This window comes from Geotrypetes seraphini, chromosome 3 (genome assembly GCF_902459505.1).
Source record: "Geotrypetes seraphini chromosome 3, aGeoSer1.1, whole genome shotgun sequence".
Lineage (NCBI taxonomy): Eukaryota > Metazoa > Chordata > Amphibia > Gymnophiona > Dermophiidae > Geotrypetes > Geotrypetes seraphini.
This window is the reverse complement of record NC_047086.1, coordinates 233,440,024-233,457,615: the sequence shown is the minus strand read 5'-3', so window position 1 is coordinate 233,457,615 and position 17,592 is coordinate 233,440,024. Positions and strand designations below refer to the sequence as shown.

Sequence of the window (17,592 nt, the reverse complement as noted above, 5' to 3'; positions counted from 1 at the left end):
GGGGGGGGGGAAATTCCCCTGCCGTGATTGGCTGCTGCGGTCTAGTGACCAAGATAAACGGCTGAAATGTAGGCCTGGGGTTTTTAGGCCTACATTTCAGCCACCTGTCTTGGTGTGATTCTGTAACCGGCGCCCTGGAATGATAGACAGGTGATCGGTGGCTGCTTTTAAGGTGACCACCAACTTGGGCACTGGTTACAGAATCTGGCCCTAAATGTAATATAAAATGTAAATATAAATAAATAAGAAATAAATGTTACCTACTGTAAATAAAGTAAATAATGAAAATACAGTACTCCTCCCGATATTTGTGGGGGTTCTGTTCCAGGAACCCCCACAAATATCACCTGGAGAGGCAGGAGAGGGCAGCTGGAGTTCCGGTGAGTGAAGGAAATCACTCACGGTATTCTCCGACCGCCTCTTTCTGCACTAAAGTCAGGCTTCACCAATCAGGAGCTGCTTTGACACAGCTCCTGATTGGTGAAGCCCAACTTTAGCACAGGAAGTCCTGGTCAGAGAATACCGTGAATGGCTGGGATCACGAACCGTGAATGACCTGGGGAACACTGTACTGTAAATTTCTGTAAATACAGAAAATAATATTGAAGAACTAAGGCCAGTACTGGGTGTCCCATATATGGCCATTCAATTAAGAATGGGCTAGGATGTTTTAGATGAGCTGGAGTGAGCTTTGACGGGCAGAGTCTGGGTTTCTGGCCCAGAAATATCTAAGAAAAAAAACAATTTAAATTAAATGATTAAATTAAGGAGAGTGTATGCTTGGGCAGTCTGGATGGACCATTCGGGTCTTTATCTGCTATCATTTATTATTGTACTTTTGTTATCTTCTGAGAGTTTGGCTAAGTAAACATTTCACTAGCAAATACTACATTCTGCCCAGAATCACTTTGAAGACTTGCTTTCTATTGTGTATGGATTAGTTTCAGATTCCAGTGAATTGGCAGCAGTTGTCAGATTATTTTTTCTCCATAAAAGAGGATGACAATTGTGTCTCACTGGGTTTAAGGAATTGTAAGCTCTATTGATCAGGAATTGCCTCTTGAATGTTTTAATGTACAGCACTACGTACGTCTAGCAATATTATAGGAGTAAGTAACTGTAGCATGATTTCACCTTTGGCTGTCAGGACCTTCTGCTTTGAAACTGGTTTTCTACTGTTACTGCAGACACTGTTAAACAGATTGTTGATTGAGACACTGTTGCTTGCCCATTCAATCCATTCCCACTATGGGTAATAAGTCACTTAATGAAGCAGCCAGTGATTTTTTTTTTTTTTTTTTGCAAATATCAGCCTTTGGATCCATCTGTTCCTCACAATTATTGACTTCCATCCAGCTTACCAATTCTAGGAAAGGTTACAGAACAAACTTTAGTACAGCAATTACAAGATTTTTTTCTGACATTAGTATTTTGAAAGAGCACTGATATGGATTTAGGTCTATAGTGGTACAGAGCCTCTCTTGCAGTGCACATTAGATTTTTTTTTTTTTTTATAAAGGGCTGAGTTTGAATGAAGTCTGTTTTCTGGTGTTTCTTGTCATTAATGCTGCTTTTGACATTATATCACTGAACAGGGTAGCTAGTGTAGGGATTGGTAGATCTGTTTTGAAATGCTTTATTCCTTTTCTGAAAAGTGAGGGTTCATAATTGGTATCTGATTAGAAACAATTATTTTGGGGGGGGGGGGTCCTCAGGGGTCTGCCCTGTCTGTTATCCTATTTTAAAATTATTTATAACCACTAGACAAACTAATAAAAACATTTAGGGCAAGATTCAGTAAATAGGACTCAAAAAATAGCGCCAAAAATTTCCACGCAGAGCACTATTCTTTCAACGGCACTCTGAGTTGTGTTCCACTTGTAGAATGGCATTTAGAGATGAACTTTTGAGTACAAGGATTTATGTCAACTGAAACCTGGTGGAAATCCTGGTGCAGATCCCTGCTATTATCACATTGGATTACTTAGAAAATCTTCTGATGGTTTACAAAATTCTTAAACATGGATAAACAATTTACTTAGCTCGTTATTTAATTCCATGTATTCCTACTAGATCCCTTAGCTCATTGAATCAAAATCAATTGCATGTTCCGTCATATAGAATAATCATTCATGAACATGTTTGACGATCAATGCTTTTCAGTACAAGGTCCTTCATTATGGAATTCACTTCCTATATATTAGATTACAATAATCTCTTGACAAATTCAAGACAGATTTAAAGACATTTCTATTTAACGATGCATATAGTTAAGAGCTGGAGTCCCACAGCAAGCAAGCACAAGACACTCCTCTCACTCCTTGAATAATGCCGACCACACCAGAATGTAAAGTCCCCCAAAAAAAACAAAATCCAGCTTCACTTCTTCTTGAAACCAGGAAGAGGCACACACTTCAACAGGGGACAGTTGCTTTCAGAACACAGTCCAACTATGAACAGATTCTCCTTCTCCTTCATTCCAAGATGTTATTTCTAATTACTAACTTCAATTACAGTGATCATAAGGTAGACTCTGACTAACAGAAGCCAAACCTATTCAGCAGACTTTGCACCGGTCAGCTGGTGGGCTCTGACCACAAGACAAATCTCCCACCCAAATTCAGTCCTTAAATCTCCACTGGAGTGATGTCACAAACTGAGACCACCTTCCAGCAAGACCAAGAGCTAGCTTGGCTTCTCTATAGCTTTTACAAAGGTTTATGGAAACTGCTGGGACTCCTGTTCTAGATTCCTGGCTTCTTGTCTGCAAGTCTGTGGTTCCCATGCACACCTAGGTACATGAGCCCTTTTCAAACTCCCTAGGTCACAAGTTCACACACAATAGGTGTTACCAATTTTTACATATTATTCTACTATAACTGTCAAACTGTACAGTTCTATGCGCCATACATTGGGAAGGGCCAAAGGTCCTGATAGGATCACAAAGTTGATTTTTAACCAATCAGGGCCTTTGGCCTCTCCTACTGCATCTGAAGATTCATTGGGAGGGGCCGAAGGCTCTGACTGACTCAAAATGGCGAGCCAATCAGAAACATCTAATGTTGATTTGGACATCCTTTCTAACATGCCACACTATATGAATATATAGAATGTGCATATCCTTATTCCTTGTGAGCATAGTCTTATACGAGTCAATATTCAATCTAATCTATAACTTATCTATCAGAGAGAATCTAAACATAAAATCAGTTCTTATACTATGTTTATACTATGGCCCAGTGTGGAAAGTTTCCCTTGATAGGTTTTGCTCAAGGCTTTGGATAAAAGTACTTCACACAAGCAAAAATAGTAACAGCAACATATTCATACAAAAACCATACAAAGTTACCTTTAACATCATTGGCCAGCTTCTTGGCCTCATTCAAAACTCTGAAGCTCTTCTGAAGAGAGCTCTTAGCTCCATCTTTTAATGATCCTTGGGGACCCGTTGCCTATAAACAAAAAAAATGAAAAAGTGTCATTTAGAGATAGGGTGACTATTAGCTCCATCTCAAAAGGATCAAAATATCTGTCCTGGTTTCCCCAAACTGGAACAATCAATCAGATTAGCTGGAAAGGCAACATATACTACCATAAAGTAAACTAAACTAAACTAAAGCTTAACTTTATATACCGGGTTGTCAACCTAAGGAAGCTCGACTAGGTTTACAACAATTAGATAAAAGCTAAAGAAAGTTTACAATGATTAAATAAAAACAAAGAAAATAATAGCAAAAGTTTCAAAGATATTAGTTTTCAAAATGTTTGGCAAAAAGAAAAGTTTTTAGAAGTTTGTGGAAATATTGGAAAGAAATGGGGCTCCTCAGAATTAAGGGGAATTCATTCCAAAGTTGAGAAAGTTTAAAAGCCAGAGATTGAATGAAGATCTTAACTCCATAACCAACTATATGGTTCACTGAAAATATTTTAACAACAGATCTGAACATGAGGCGAATGAGTGCGACCTGAGAAATGGGCAAACTGTTTCATCCTCCATCATGACAATACTCCGTGTCACACATCGCTTCTGGTATGGCATTTCTGTCAAATAAAACCATTACAGTGTGTCCTCATCCAATTTATTCACCGGATCTGACACCATGCAACTTCTGGCCCTTCCCCAAAGTCAAAATGACCATGAAAGGTAAATGTTTTGAATTGATTCAGGATATCGAGGCAGTCACGACAGTGCAACTAAAGACACAAAAGAGGACCTCCAGAACTGCTTCAGAATGTGGCAAGAATTATGAGATAAGTTTGAAGCGAGTGGGAGTATTTTGAGGGGGATTAATGACAATGTGTCTTTTACTGTAATAATTTTTTAAAAATTAAATATTCACCATATTTTTTTTATCATACGTCATAGTGATATATTCCTGATTTTTTATCTGAAAGTTTTTTTTTCTGATTTATGGGGCATAAAAGAAAGATACGCAGGTAGGGCTGGTCTTGGTTAGGGCACTGGTCTTTGACCTAGGGGCTGCCGCGTGAGCGGACTGCTGGGCATGATGGAGCACTGGTCTGAACCAGCAGCGGCAATTCTTATATTCTTATGTTCTTAGGTCAAATCACATAGTATTGTTCAGTAGCTTGCTATGGTGCCTTAGGCTGAGGGATACTTTCTTGACTTGTACCACGGGATTACTCAAAAAGAAATTCACCGGTTACAGCTCATCCAAAATACAGCCATCAAACTCATTCACAAAGCAAGGAAATACGATCACGTCACTCCGCTTCTCCATGAATCACACTGGCTACCAGTTTCCCATCGTGTTACATACAAAATTCTTTTGCTTACATTCAAAATTAAGTTGACTCATTGTCCGTTTTTTTTAGACAAACATATCATTTCCTATGCTTCCTCTTAAGCCTTGAGATCTGCTAACCAGAACCTCTTAACAGTTCCATTAATCAAAGAACCGTTCTACACTTGTAATACCAGCTTCTTTGCCACTGCTCCTGCCCTCTGGAACGCTATCAACTTTCCCTTATGGTACTTGTCCATTATCGGTCTCGTGCCGGTATTTAGCCTTAGATGGAGTTTACCACCCGCTTTGGGCTGCATTCCCAAACAACCTGACTCTGAGATGACCTGGACCCAGCATGCCGGGGGCTGCTACTGGCCTAACATCGTCTGCAGGCACGGACCCCACCCGTTTACCTATGCCATCACATCTCCATCTCGAAAACTCCCTTGATAAATTCAAATCTAAAGACCTTTCTATTTCAAGATGCTTATCAAAACACAAGGTAGACATCCCATTAGTTATCCTTCAATGCTTACCAAGAACTGCTTTTAAGAAGCAACCTCCCCTCCCCATTTGTTCTTTCCCTTCTCCCTCTCTTCTATATTTTAATTTTAACTTCAATGTATTTATGAAATTTTCCCCCCTCGGTACCTTTTGAAAAAACTCCCTTATTACCCAGTCATTTTTGTCTAGTCTACTTTCCTTCCCTTTTTATTTATATTTTTACTTTTTTTTTTTCCCCCAATTATTTTAAAGTGTTAATTTTAGCTCTGTAAACTGACCAGATACTTGTTGATGGCCGGTCTATCAAATTATAAATAAACTTGAGAACTTAGAAACTTGACTTGCTCACTACAATGGTATCATCTCCTGTGACCTGCTACAACCCCTGAGCTAGAGATGACACTTAGCCTGGAGCAGAGAGTTCTCATAAGTAAGCTACTCAATGAAAGTGTCAGTCATGCTGGAATAAGTAGCATTGGACTGCTGGTTACAACAACTCTTCCAGAGCCTTAAATGGCTTGTGCATCTTTATCTCCAATATGGACCCAGATTGGTGTTGCCACAGAAGCTCCTCCTGGGCCAGGGCCCAGTGTAGTGGCAAAACTCTGGGTCAGTGGGAAGGCACCAGGCACAGTTGGTTTTTTTAAAAAATTAATTTATTGGAAAAGTAGCTAAGCATGAATTCAGGCCAAGGACAACAGGGTTTGGGTAGGTAAGGTACCCCTACACATGTCTCCATATTCAGCCTTCCCCCATTTGCTGTAGGCCTTAGTCCAAGTTAGCTGGGGAGGGGGGCGGGGAGAGGGACAGGGAAGAATGATTCTGTGGAAATGTTTAAATTTTTTAAAAGACTGCTATTTGCAATTTGTGATTGGAGGACATTTTGGGGAGTTATGGGTGGTAGGGGGGACCTTTGAGAAAGATAAAGGATAGACAATGGTTTGTATGTTTCCTTATGCTCTTCTAAATATTAGGTTTAACTGCTGTCTCTGAAAGTGAATTATGATACCAGCTAACTTTCTTTAAAGAGTGCAGTGTAGGCAAAGGGATGGAAAGGAGAAATGTTATAGACAAGCTGAGGAGATCCTTGATTAGGATAAAATATAGGAAGCACAGTGGACAAGGGAGTTATAAGGGTAGAATGGTTGTGAATGGTGGATTATCTAGACCAGTGGTTCCCAACCCTGTCCTGGAGGACCCCCAGGCCAGTCAGGTTTTCAGGATAGCCCTAATGAATATGCATGGAGCAGATTTGCATGCCTGGCACCTCCTTTATATGCAGATCTCTCGCATTCATATTAAATAGGGCTACCTTGAAAACCCGACTGGCCTGGGGGTCCACCAGGACAGGGTTGGGAACTACTGATCTAGACCGTAGGATGGTTGAGAATACAGTAGTACAGGATGGAATATTAAGAGTATATTGGAAGCGCTGGAACTGTATGGCCTTATCGTTGAATTGGAGAGAAGGGCACAGGATGCTAGGACAGTGTAGCCTGTGAAATGGATGGCAATGTGGACAGGAGTAAAGGAAGAAGAGGCTTTATGGCACAAGGTGGGAGCAGCAGTGCTTATTGCTCTGCTTCAATGGAAACGGGAGTAAACAAAAGAGAGGTGTATCAGAACAGGTTTTTGTGAAAAACATACAAAAGTCAAGAGAGAAGAGAACGAGAGTTCATTAAATATTCTCAGATATATCGATGCATTTCTCATCGTGAAACAATAATGTTTTCCAAATGAAACACACTTAATTTATTTACAAAATTAATTTGCCAAACACACTGTCCGTCTCTAGGTTTCAGACTCTTTTCTAATATCTCTTCTCTACATGTGCAATGTTCATATGAGCCCAGCTTCCACAACATATTTCTTTCCAGTACTGGGAAAGTTCCTTTAAAAAACACATAAGTCCTTACCAGCTGGATGGCTTCATTTGCACTAGCCTTGGCTTCCTTGGCAATATTTTCAGCCTTATCAATTGAATCCTTGATGTTACTGTAAGCTCTGAAAGCTACTGTGGCATTGAAGGAGAGGTTTTTAGCTTCCGCAAGGATCCTGTAAAGTTAAACACAGCATTCGATTGGAAAGGTACAAACATGACTCAGGTGGGGGAGTGATCATCAAGCACAAAGGGGCGACTGCAGTAATAATGTACAAGATGCCAGGTTCTTGATTTAAAAAACATGGCTTTTATTCGCAATCTTTAAAATATCGAACAGTTTGTATCCAAAATATGGTTCAGTTGTGTGGAGAACCGGGACCCCACACGGTCCGTGTTTCGAAAACACTCCTTCCTCAGGGGTCCCAATCAAATAGACTGGAACGCATAAAGGTGAACTCCTGCGCGTAGCAAATTCGAAAACGAAAGTGATCATGACAGACTAAGATGCAGCAGGGCTGATATTCCAAAAAACATCATGTCACTGAGGTAATTAGCCATCTTTATCTGGCTCTCTTTAGGATAAATGAGAGCATAACTAAAACTAATCTTACATCTAGCTGTCTAAACTTAGCTGGTTAACTTTAAACAATTCAAAGGGTACTCAGAAGAGGTGTTGCGAGAAGATTTGCTAAGACTTTGCTGGGAAATTGCTTGCAAACATGGAGAAATGAGACTTGAATAGGTAAGCTCAGGGACTTTATTTTAAGCACTAGCAAGGGAGTTTAAGGAATAGGGTTTTGTTTTTTTTAGCATAGAAAGTCTCTGTTACAGTTCATAGTCTAGCATTTAAAGGGGCTATTCTAAAACTGCTATTTTATCAGTATAAAGTCTGCTAATAAGCACAGGAAGCCTAATTCCCTCCTTCCCAATCCTGGCCTGATCTCTGATTTATAGGTCCTTGAACCAATTAGAAGGCTTCAAAAGTAATTAAGGTATTTCTATTAGTAAGTAATTAACTCTTAAAAATGCATAAGAAAATAAGAATAGCCTTACTGGGTCAGACTAATGGTCCATCAAGCCCAGTAGCCCGTTCTCACGGTGGCCAATCCAGGTCACTAGTGTACCTGGCTAAAACCCAAAGAGTAGCAATATTCCATGTTACTGATCCAGGGCAAGCAGTGGCTTCCCCCATGTCTTTCTCAATAACAGACTATGGACTTTTCCTCCAGGAAATCATCCAAACCTTTTTTAAAACCAGCTACGCTATCTGCTCTTACCGGGGCAGGCCGATGACAGAAGTCTCATCTGGTGGACACTGTACCGTGGCTTCTGGAACATTTAATATGAAAGTGATCCAGGGGGGGAGCAGGGGGCAGGCTGCAGGCAGGCATGTGTGGGGAAGTCTGGAGCTGATGGTGCCGCAGGGTCCTGCTGGGGGGGAGGGAGGAAGGAAGGAAGGAAGAGGAGGAACTGAAGCATCAGAAATTTTGGGGGAGGCTACAGACCCTGTGCCCCTTCCCCCCATTCCTTAACCTATGGTATTTCCTTAAATTATTCCGGAGCCTATAATCTTTTAACTTCATCCTATGCCTTCTCATGTGCCGATCATAATCACACCCATACTGAAAGACTAAAAAGGTCCTGTAGACACACCTACCAACTACAGACCGATCGCTTCAATCCCACTCTATGTCAAGCTGATTGAAGGACTCGTGGCTCAATACCTCTCTAACTACCTAGCAGACCACAATATACTTCACTCATCCCAATCAGGATTTAGATCTTACCACAGCACGGAAACTCTACTAGCAACACTACTGGACATAGCCCGACAACACCTCAGTAAAGGTCACAGGATCCTAATTATCCAACTAGATCTTTCCGCAGCCTTTGATCTAGTTGATCATACCATACTACTCCAGATACTTGATGCAATAGGGATCTCAGGGGTGGTGTACAACTGGTTCCAAGGATACCTTAAAACAAGAACTTACAGAGTTAAGATAAACGATACGAAATCCAACACATGGTCTAATCCATGTGGAGTCCCTCAGGGCTCTCCACTTTCACCCATTCTATTCAACCTCTACATCTCTTCCCTTGGTACCACTCTAGACAACCTAAATGTAACATCCTTCAGTTACGCAGACGACATAACTATCCTCCTCCCCTTCGAAACCCAAGACAACTCCGCTACTAGACACTTGGAAACAATACTGGACGAAGTAGAAAAATGGATGACAAACCACAAATTAAAACTAAACTCGGACAAAACCAAATTCTTAATGCTTGAAACGGACAAAATCCCATCCATAACAGACCTGGAAATCAAAACTACCAAATACCCAATCCAGACCTCCCTCAAAATCCTGGGAGTGCTGATAGATAGATGCTGCACTATGCAGACTCAAATCAACAAAACTACCCAAAAAGCATTCTTCACAATGCGCAACTTACGAAAAATAAGGAAATTCTTCGACAAAGAACACTACAGGATCATTGTTCAATCCCTGGTACTAGGACTTGTGGACTACTGCAATATCCTATATCTGCCATGTCCTACAAAAATGATCAAAAAACTACAGACCATTCAGAACACGGCTCTCAGACTAATCTATTCCCTCGGAAAATATGACCACATAACTAACGCCTACCTAGACTCACATTGGCTACCGATCAGAGCCAGAATCCAATTCAAACTATACTGTCTAATCTTCAAAGTACTCAACGGTACAGCACCTGCCTATCTAATCGATCGCCTACACCGAAACCTTCCACCCAGAATAAGAAGAACACTGACACCATTCTCATACCCACCACTCAACGGCACTCATCGTAAAAAGCTTTACGATAACCTCATAGCAACGCATGCAGCAAATCTCGAACCCTCCATAACCAGATTATTAACCTCAACATCTGACTTCAAAGCATTCCGCAAAGAACTCAAAACGCTACTTTTCAAAAAGCATATTCAAAACACCTAATCTCCTCTTCCACATACACCGACCAGGTTACCCACTCCCTGACACCATATCCTCAACCGACCAAAAAAACAAAAAAAAAACAAACCAAAAAAAAAAACCTAATTCTTCCTACCGATTCATATTACCTACCAACGCCTGGAAAAAGATTTGAAATGTAATGTAATATAACTGCTCTCATCCAATGTTACCAAGTCTATACTCATTCTGTAACTATGTCTTACCCTAAATGTCACGTACCCTCCTGGAAATGTCCAGCTTCTTCTTATGTAATCCGCTTTGAACCGCAAGGTACAAGCGGAATAGAAATCACTAATGTAATGTAATGTACATTACGTAGGTATTTAAACGTCTCTATCATACCTCCCCTCTCCCGCCTTTCCTCCAAAGTATACAATCTTTAAGTCTGGCCCCTTATGCCTTATGATGACCACATACCATTTTAGTAGCCTTCTTCTGGACCGACTCCATCCTTTTTACATCTTTTTGATGGTGCAGTCTCCAGAATTGTATACAATATTCTAAATGAAGTATTACCAAAGTCTTATACAGGGACATCAATACCTCCTTTTTCCTACTGGCCATACCACTCCCTATGCATCCTTCTAGCTTTCGCCGTCACCTTTACAACCTATTTGGCCACCTTAAGATCATCACATACAATTACACCCTAGTCCCGCTCTTCTGTCGTGTACATACAGTAAGTTCTTCACCCCCTAAACTGTACCGTTCCCTGGGTTTTTGAAGCCCAACTGTAGAAATTATAGCGCAAACAACTACCTAATGGATTTTATTTATTTTACATTTCTTACATACAGCTTCTCTTTGAAGTGGTTTTACATTCAGGGGCTGTGAACATTTCTCCCTGTCCTGATGGGCTCACAACCTGGGGCAATGGAGGATTAAGTGATTTGCCCAGGGTCAAAAGGAGCGGTGCAGGGATTGAACCCACAGTCTCAGGGTGCTGAGCCAGGACTTCTAGCCACTAGGTCCACTGCTCTTCCTCCAAAACCCTGGACCATATAGTTAGCTACTAATCATGTGGAATAATTTTCCAGCATCTTGCATAACTCAAAGTACAGTGGTGCCTCGCATAACGAACGCTTCGCACAGCGAACGCTGCGCACAATGAACTTCATGTCTTGCTTCCTACAACGAACTTCGTTTCACACAACGAAGTCGCCCGAGCTGCATCCTTCCGCGCAGGCATTGCGCTTAACTGCCCTCTCTCCGCCTGGCTCCCTGTGCTGTGGCGGACCGTCGGCTCGCAGGGGCCCGGCGCCTACTGCTGATGCGTTGGGGGGGGCGGAGCTACTCTCGCCGCTTCCCCGATGCTAGAAAAAAAAAATGAACAGTTAAGTCCCAGTTTTTGCCGCTGAGACTGGCTTCTAAAAAAAGCAGGAAGGTGATTTCTGTTGAAATTAAACGGGAAATAATTAGAAGGAGTGAATGTGGGGTAAAACAGTGTGACCTCGTCAAAGAGTTTGGCCTCAGCAAGACCACCATTTTCACCATTTTGACAAATTTATCTTTTTTTATGTCATCTTAGCATATTTTATGCTGCAGAACGAATTATTTTTTTTAACATGTATTGTTATGGGAAAACGCGTTTCACATAACGAACTTTTCGCATAACAAACTTGCTCCTGGAACGAATTAAGTTTGTTGTGTGAGGCACCACTGTATCTCATTTGACATCCTGAATGACTATATCAGATTCTGTCTGTTAGCCTATTTCACTGTGGAATGTAAAAATTTTAAATACACGAACCAAAAAAAAAAAAAAATCTATTATGCAGTGCTAACAGAGAATCCGCTAATAAGATCAGTTGACTGGCTGTTACATATCGCAATTAAAAAAGGCATCTGCACTGTGCCCCTGTTCTAGTGGAAGTTTGTTTCTCTTTTAAAGATTGCTGGAAATGTGGCAGTTATATGTGGAGCTTTGCTGTACGTCAAGCCTCCTATGGATTGCTACAAAGGCATGCTCTTCTTGATTATGACAAGGATAGGTATGCAGTTGATAACCCGCAATTGGAAGAATTGTGATCGGCTCAACTTTCCGTTTTGGTGGGCCAGTTTATGTTTGGGGTACAAATACGAAAAGATGAATGCAGATATACTGGGGCATAGCAAAGTATTTAATTTGACCTGGGGCCCCCTGAAATCCTTTAATTCAACATAATTTCTTGTTTTTTCAAATCTTTTCTTTATTTTTATACATGTCCAGGATGGGGTGGGTGGGGGATATATTTTTTGGTTCATTTCTTGATCAAATTGTTGGATGGGAGGGGAGGGATATTTATTATCATCTTTGTTATTGATGGGATTTAAGTGCTTATTTTGTAACAAATGTAGGTATAATTTATGGCACTTTGTATTAGTTTTTAAAATTAATAAATATTTATTTTAAAAAAGGCATTTGCACTGTGCCCCTGTTCTAGTGGAAGTTTGTTTCTCTTTTAGAGATTGCTGGAAATGTGGGGATTCAATCCATCCATCAGCAGAATTACATCCATAGAAGATGACTGATTTGTGATTGGGTTATTGGAAAGAAGGCAGCACACTGACCTAGAACAAATCCTAAGGAAAATGACTTTAAGCTGATAAACGGTCAGATTTGCAATGTGCTAGAAAGACCGTGCATAAAAGCATGATCTTCACTTATCTAAGTCAAAACCCATAAGCACGCATTTCAGTTTCAGGAATTTCCCAGGCGCTGCACTGCTGCTTCATTATTTTCCCCAAAGTAGGCACTATAGTACAGTAGTAGAAAAGGGTTGCAATCGTCGAAATACCGTAGCTTAAATAAAAATGAATTTTAAGGCCTACTCAAGAAAGGACGGTAAGTCTCCCACAGGAACATATCTCTGCCTTGGTAAGCAAATGCTTCGTCGGACTGAAAATGATCTGCTCCATCTGAAACATTTTTGACACAAAAGGGAAAGGAATTTGTATACTGCCTTTTTGTGGTTATCTAACCACACTCAAAGCAGTTTACATGCAAATAGAGAGTGGGGGGGAGAGGAGATGTAGGCTTGGGCAGAAGGATAAGTAGTTTAGTCTTAAGTGACGGTAGGACATCCAGATAGCGATGTCAGACGAGCAAGCTTAGACTTGGATCCCTATAGAGATTTCAGGTGTAGAGAGGCAGATCTGGGAGTCATCAGTACAGAGGTGAAATTGAAAACCATGGGCGGAGATCAGAGCACCAAAGGAATGAGAAAAGAAGAGATCCCAGGTCAGAGTCCTGGGGTACTCCGATTGATAGTGGAGGAGGATCTACCCCTGCATACCCTAAGGCCCTGATTCTACATAGTGCGTCCCGATTTTAGGCAGCTGTAGGCGTCCTACAGCTGTCTAATCAGCCAATGGGGATGCACGTTTTTTTTAAAAAAATGCTCCCCAGGCAGGCTTTCTATATTGAAGGCGAGGCCCGCAAGACACCTAAGCTCGCCTAAGGGCCTTAGGCGAACCTAGGGTGCCCAATCCCTCCTGCTATAAGTATACCGACCGCCCCCCCCCCCCCCCCGACACTACCGATCGCTGGCAGAAGGGTGCCCAATCCCTCCTGCCGGAAGACTCACCCCCTCCGCACCCCCCCCCCCCCGCTCTAACAGCCCTCAAACCTCCCCCCAACCAAACTAACCTTTCCTTGTTGGCCAGGCGGGACTTGCCCGTCTAGCCGGCAGGCCCGTCTCGTCAAAATGAGGCGGGCCCACCCCTTCCCGGCCCATCCTTCCGAAGCCTAAGGCCTGATTGGCCCAGGCTCTAGAAGTCTGGACCAATCAGGCCTTAGGCATAGTGGGTCCGCCCATCCCCACTAAGTCTAAGGCCTGATTGGCCCAGGTGCCTTAGAGCCTGGGCCAATCAGACCTTAGATTAAGTGGGGATGGGCGGACCCGCTAAGCCTAAGGCCTGATTGGTCCAGGCTTCTAGAGCCTGGGCCAATCAGGCCTTAGGATTCGGAAGGATGGGCCGGGAAGGGGCGGGCCCGCCTCATTTCAACGAGACGGGCCTGCCGGCTAGACGGGCAAGTCCCGTCTGGCCAACAAGGAAAGGTTAGTTTGGTTGGGGGGAGGTTTGAGGGCTGATAGCGCGGGGGGGGGGGTGCGGAAGGGGTGCGTCTTCTGGCAGGAGGGATTGGGCACCCTCCTGTCAGCGATCGGTAGTGTCGGGGGGGTGGTCGGTAGTGTCGGGGGGGGGCATCTTCTAGCAGGAGGGATTGGGCACCCTCCTGCCAGCGATCGGTAGTGTCAGGGGGGGAGGGGGGGCGGTCGGTATACTTATAGCAGCAGAGAGATCCCTTGCCGCAATAAGTATAGCGGCCGCGTCTACTTACAATGTAGACCAGCATTTTGTTGGCCTACATTGTAAGCGTCTCTTCCTCTACTAGGGAGACGCGTAGGGCTGCCTAGGTTCGCCTAAGGCCCGCCTAAGGCCCTTAGGCGAGCTTAGGTGTCTTGCGGGCCTCGCCTTCAATATAGAAAGCCTGCCTGGGGAGCATTTTTTTAAAAAAACGTGCATCCCGATTGGCTGATTAGACAGCTGTAGGATGCCTACAGCTGCCTAAAATCGGGACGCACTATGTAGAATCAGGGCCTAAATGTGCAATGTGAGAAATAGGAAGAGAACCAGGAGAGAACGGGGCCCTGAAATCCAAGTGAGGACAGCATGTCAAGGAGAAGGCAGTGGTCTACAGTGTCGAAGGGAGCGGATAGATCAAGAAGGATGAGGATAGATTAGTGACCTTTGGATCTGGCCAGGAAGAGGTCATTGAAGACTTTGGCAAGGGCAGTTTCAGTAGAGTGCAGGGGGCAAAAGCCTAATTGGAATGGGTCGAGGATGGTTAGGGCGGATAGAAAGTCCAGGCAGTGGTGGCCAACAGCACGTTCAAGTAGCTTGGATAAGAAGGGGAAGAGGGAGATCGGTGGATAGCTGGTAGGGCAGGTAAGGTCCAGTGAAGTTTTTTTGAGGAGTGGTTAATTTCGGCATGTTTGAAGGCATTAGAGTCAGTTGCAGTGGAAAGTGATAGATTGAGAATGTGACAGATAGAAGGGGTATCCATAGGAATTGGGTCAGAGGAGCAGGTGGTGAGTTTAGAAAAGGAGAGAACATGTGCACTTTCCTCTTCAGTGATTTTAGGAAAGGAATAAACAGAGGCAAGGGCTGAAGGAGGATTGACAGAGTGGGCGGGATGGAGATATGAAGTCCATGCCCATTTGCTGCCTCCTAACATGGCATGCAGTTAATACATAAGTTATGTGCTAGGGCCTGTTAATTTACAGAGGCATCGTGGCACATTTTTATACTGTAAACTGTATTATATATTTACGGAATGATGCCCTATGTATTTTCATGTTTTGTTACTGGAATTTAATTTAAAAAATTTCATGAACCTAAATAGCTAATATAGAATCTGAAACACATCTGAAGTCAGAACTGTGAAAATCCTGGTTGTTTGACTCAAGCTGATTCTGGATCTGCTTACAAAAATGGCAAAAACTTGAAAAGCTTCAATGTTTAAACATCATAGTTTTTAACTACTCGTCTCTTTCTCTTCTGCTTGATTATTGCTTTTAGGGGCCCATTTTCTAAAAGGGCTGAGCACTTAGCATGCAAATTAGAGTGTGCTGTTAGCAGATGAGTAGAGTAACTCTTATTACTCTGGTGTGACAGTGCATTCTGTAACAGCACTTATGCATACACGTAATTATGGTATAGAATTTGTGTTTAGCAGACATCATCATGGTGTCTACCTTTAGATGACCTGCAAAAAATGACCCCCTTCATGCGCAGTGGTTAAGGCTAAAGTCTCAGCACCCCGAGGTTGTGGGTTCAAACCCACACTACTCCTTGTGACCCTGGGCAAGTCACTTAATCCCCCCATTACCCCAGATACATTAGATAGACTGTGACAGATGGGAAAAATGCTTGAATACCTGAATAAATTCATGCAAACCATTCTGAGCTCCACTGGGAGAACAGTATGGAAAATTGAATAAATAATAATAATTGCCAGAGTCTTGATAAACAGGCCCCTTAATGTTCATAAATGTGTACAACTGAAATGTCTTCATGACTTTAAACCTAATTCCCTTAAAATACAGCACTGATAACATGTGGAACACTATCCCATAACCATCACTATTATGTTTGTAACATGGGTTGTGACAGAGACAATTAAAAGTAATAATGAAAAGATGTCTTACTTATCCAGGATGGCTGATGATTCATTCAGTTGGGCTGCATGATTTTCAGCCTGCAACACCTTTTCTGGGAGCTGCCTTTCTTCTAATTCTTTGGAGAGATCATCTATTTTAGTTTTAATTTGCTTAGACAGTGGTTCTAAGCTATCATTAATGTCCTTCAGATCCTGCCAACCACAGAAGGAGAAAACATTTAATCAATTGCATAGAATCACCCAAATTTTTTGAACTCTAATTTCCTTAGGAGATATAAGCATATGTGCCAACATCCGTAATTAAATGTGGGGGCAATGAAGGGGAAATGCATCAGGATGAACATCTTCCTTTTGTCTAGAGAATATATTTAAAGGACAATTCTATAACTGGGTGCAAGGATTTCTGCAAATCTATGGATCACCGGCACTTTTGTGGATGAGTGTAAAGCAATATTTTGTAAGTGAGTGGGTAAGTTGCATAGTGTGAATGCAAGGTGACGTGTCAAAACCACAGAGGACAACGGCACCCGCAAGGTGATGTATCAAAACTGTGGAGGACATAGTAACATAGTAACATAGTAGATGACGGCAGATAAAGACCCGAATGGTCCATCCAGTCTGCCCAACCTGATTCAATTTAAATATATATATATATATATTTTTTTTTGGACAACGGCACACCGACAATCCCACGCTGACATTTGCACGCCGCTTTGAGGCATTCCCTTTTGCGCTCAAAAGGGGGGTGGGGGAACCCCCCACTACACTTAGAAGTCCTCGCGCTCCAGTTGAGGGAGGGGAACATCCCTCCCCTCCCACTACACTAAAAACTCCTGAAGACTGAAAACGGGAAGAAGAATGGGAGTTTTCAGTGTACAGGGGGGGGGGGGTTTCCCCCCATAATGGGAGCGTGAGGAGTTCTAACTCTAGTCGGAGGTTCTCCCCACCCACCCCCCCTTCAGAGCGTAAAACAGAAGGCCTCAAAACGGCGGAAATGGCGGCATGCATATCTTCTGCGCTCAAATTTCGGTGTGGGATTGTTGGCGCGCCGTTGTCCTCTGTGCTTTTGATGGGTGCATTCACATCGGTGGAGTACATGAGGGGACTGGGCGGAGCTGCCACTTACACACGCAACTAACAGAATACTGCATTTAGGTGCCTGCAGTTATGCCAGGTCTATGGCCTGTGCAACTGCGGGCTTGTAAATGTTAGGCATGCTAATGCCATGTTACATTTAGTATTCTTGAATCTGGGTGCCCAGATGCCGTTACAGAAAAGGCTTTTTCCCTACGG

The 17,592-nt window shown here is 42.7% G+C and overlaps 1 protein-coding gene across 1 annotated transcript in view; it reads right to left on the bottom strand.

The window, feature by feature from the left end:
* The window catches only part of LOC117357257 (laminin subunit alpha-2-like), a 466,835-nt gene that overhangs the window by 261,461 nt on the left and 187,782 nt on the right, over window positions 1-17,592 (bottom strand). Inside the window, exons 22-24 of the mRNA XM_033937630.1 lie at window positions 16,328-16,491; window positions 7,169-7,307; window positions 3,350-3,452 (exon numbers count right to left, since the gene is read on the bottom strand). Of these exons, the coding sequence (XP_033793521.1) occupies window positions 3,350-3,452; window positions 7,169-7,307; window positions 16,328-16,491 (406 nt within the window). The remainder of the gene's footprint in view (window positions 1-3,349; window positions 3,453-7,168; window positions 7,308-16,327; window positions 16,492-17,592) is intronic.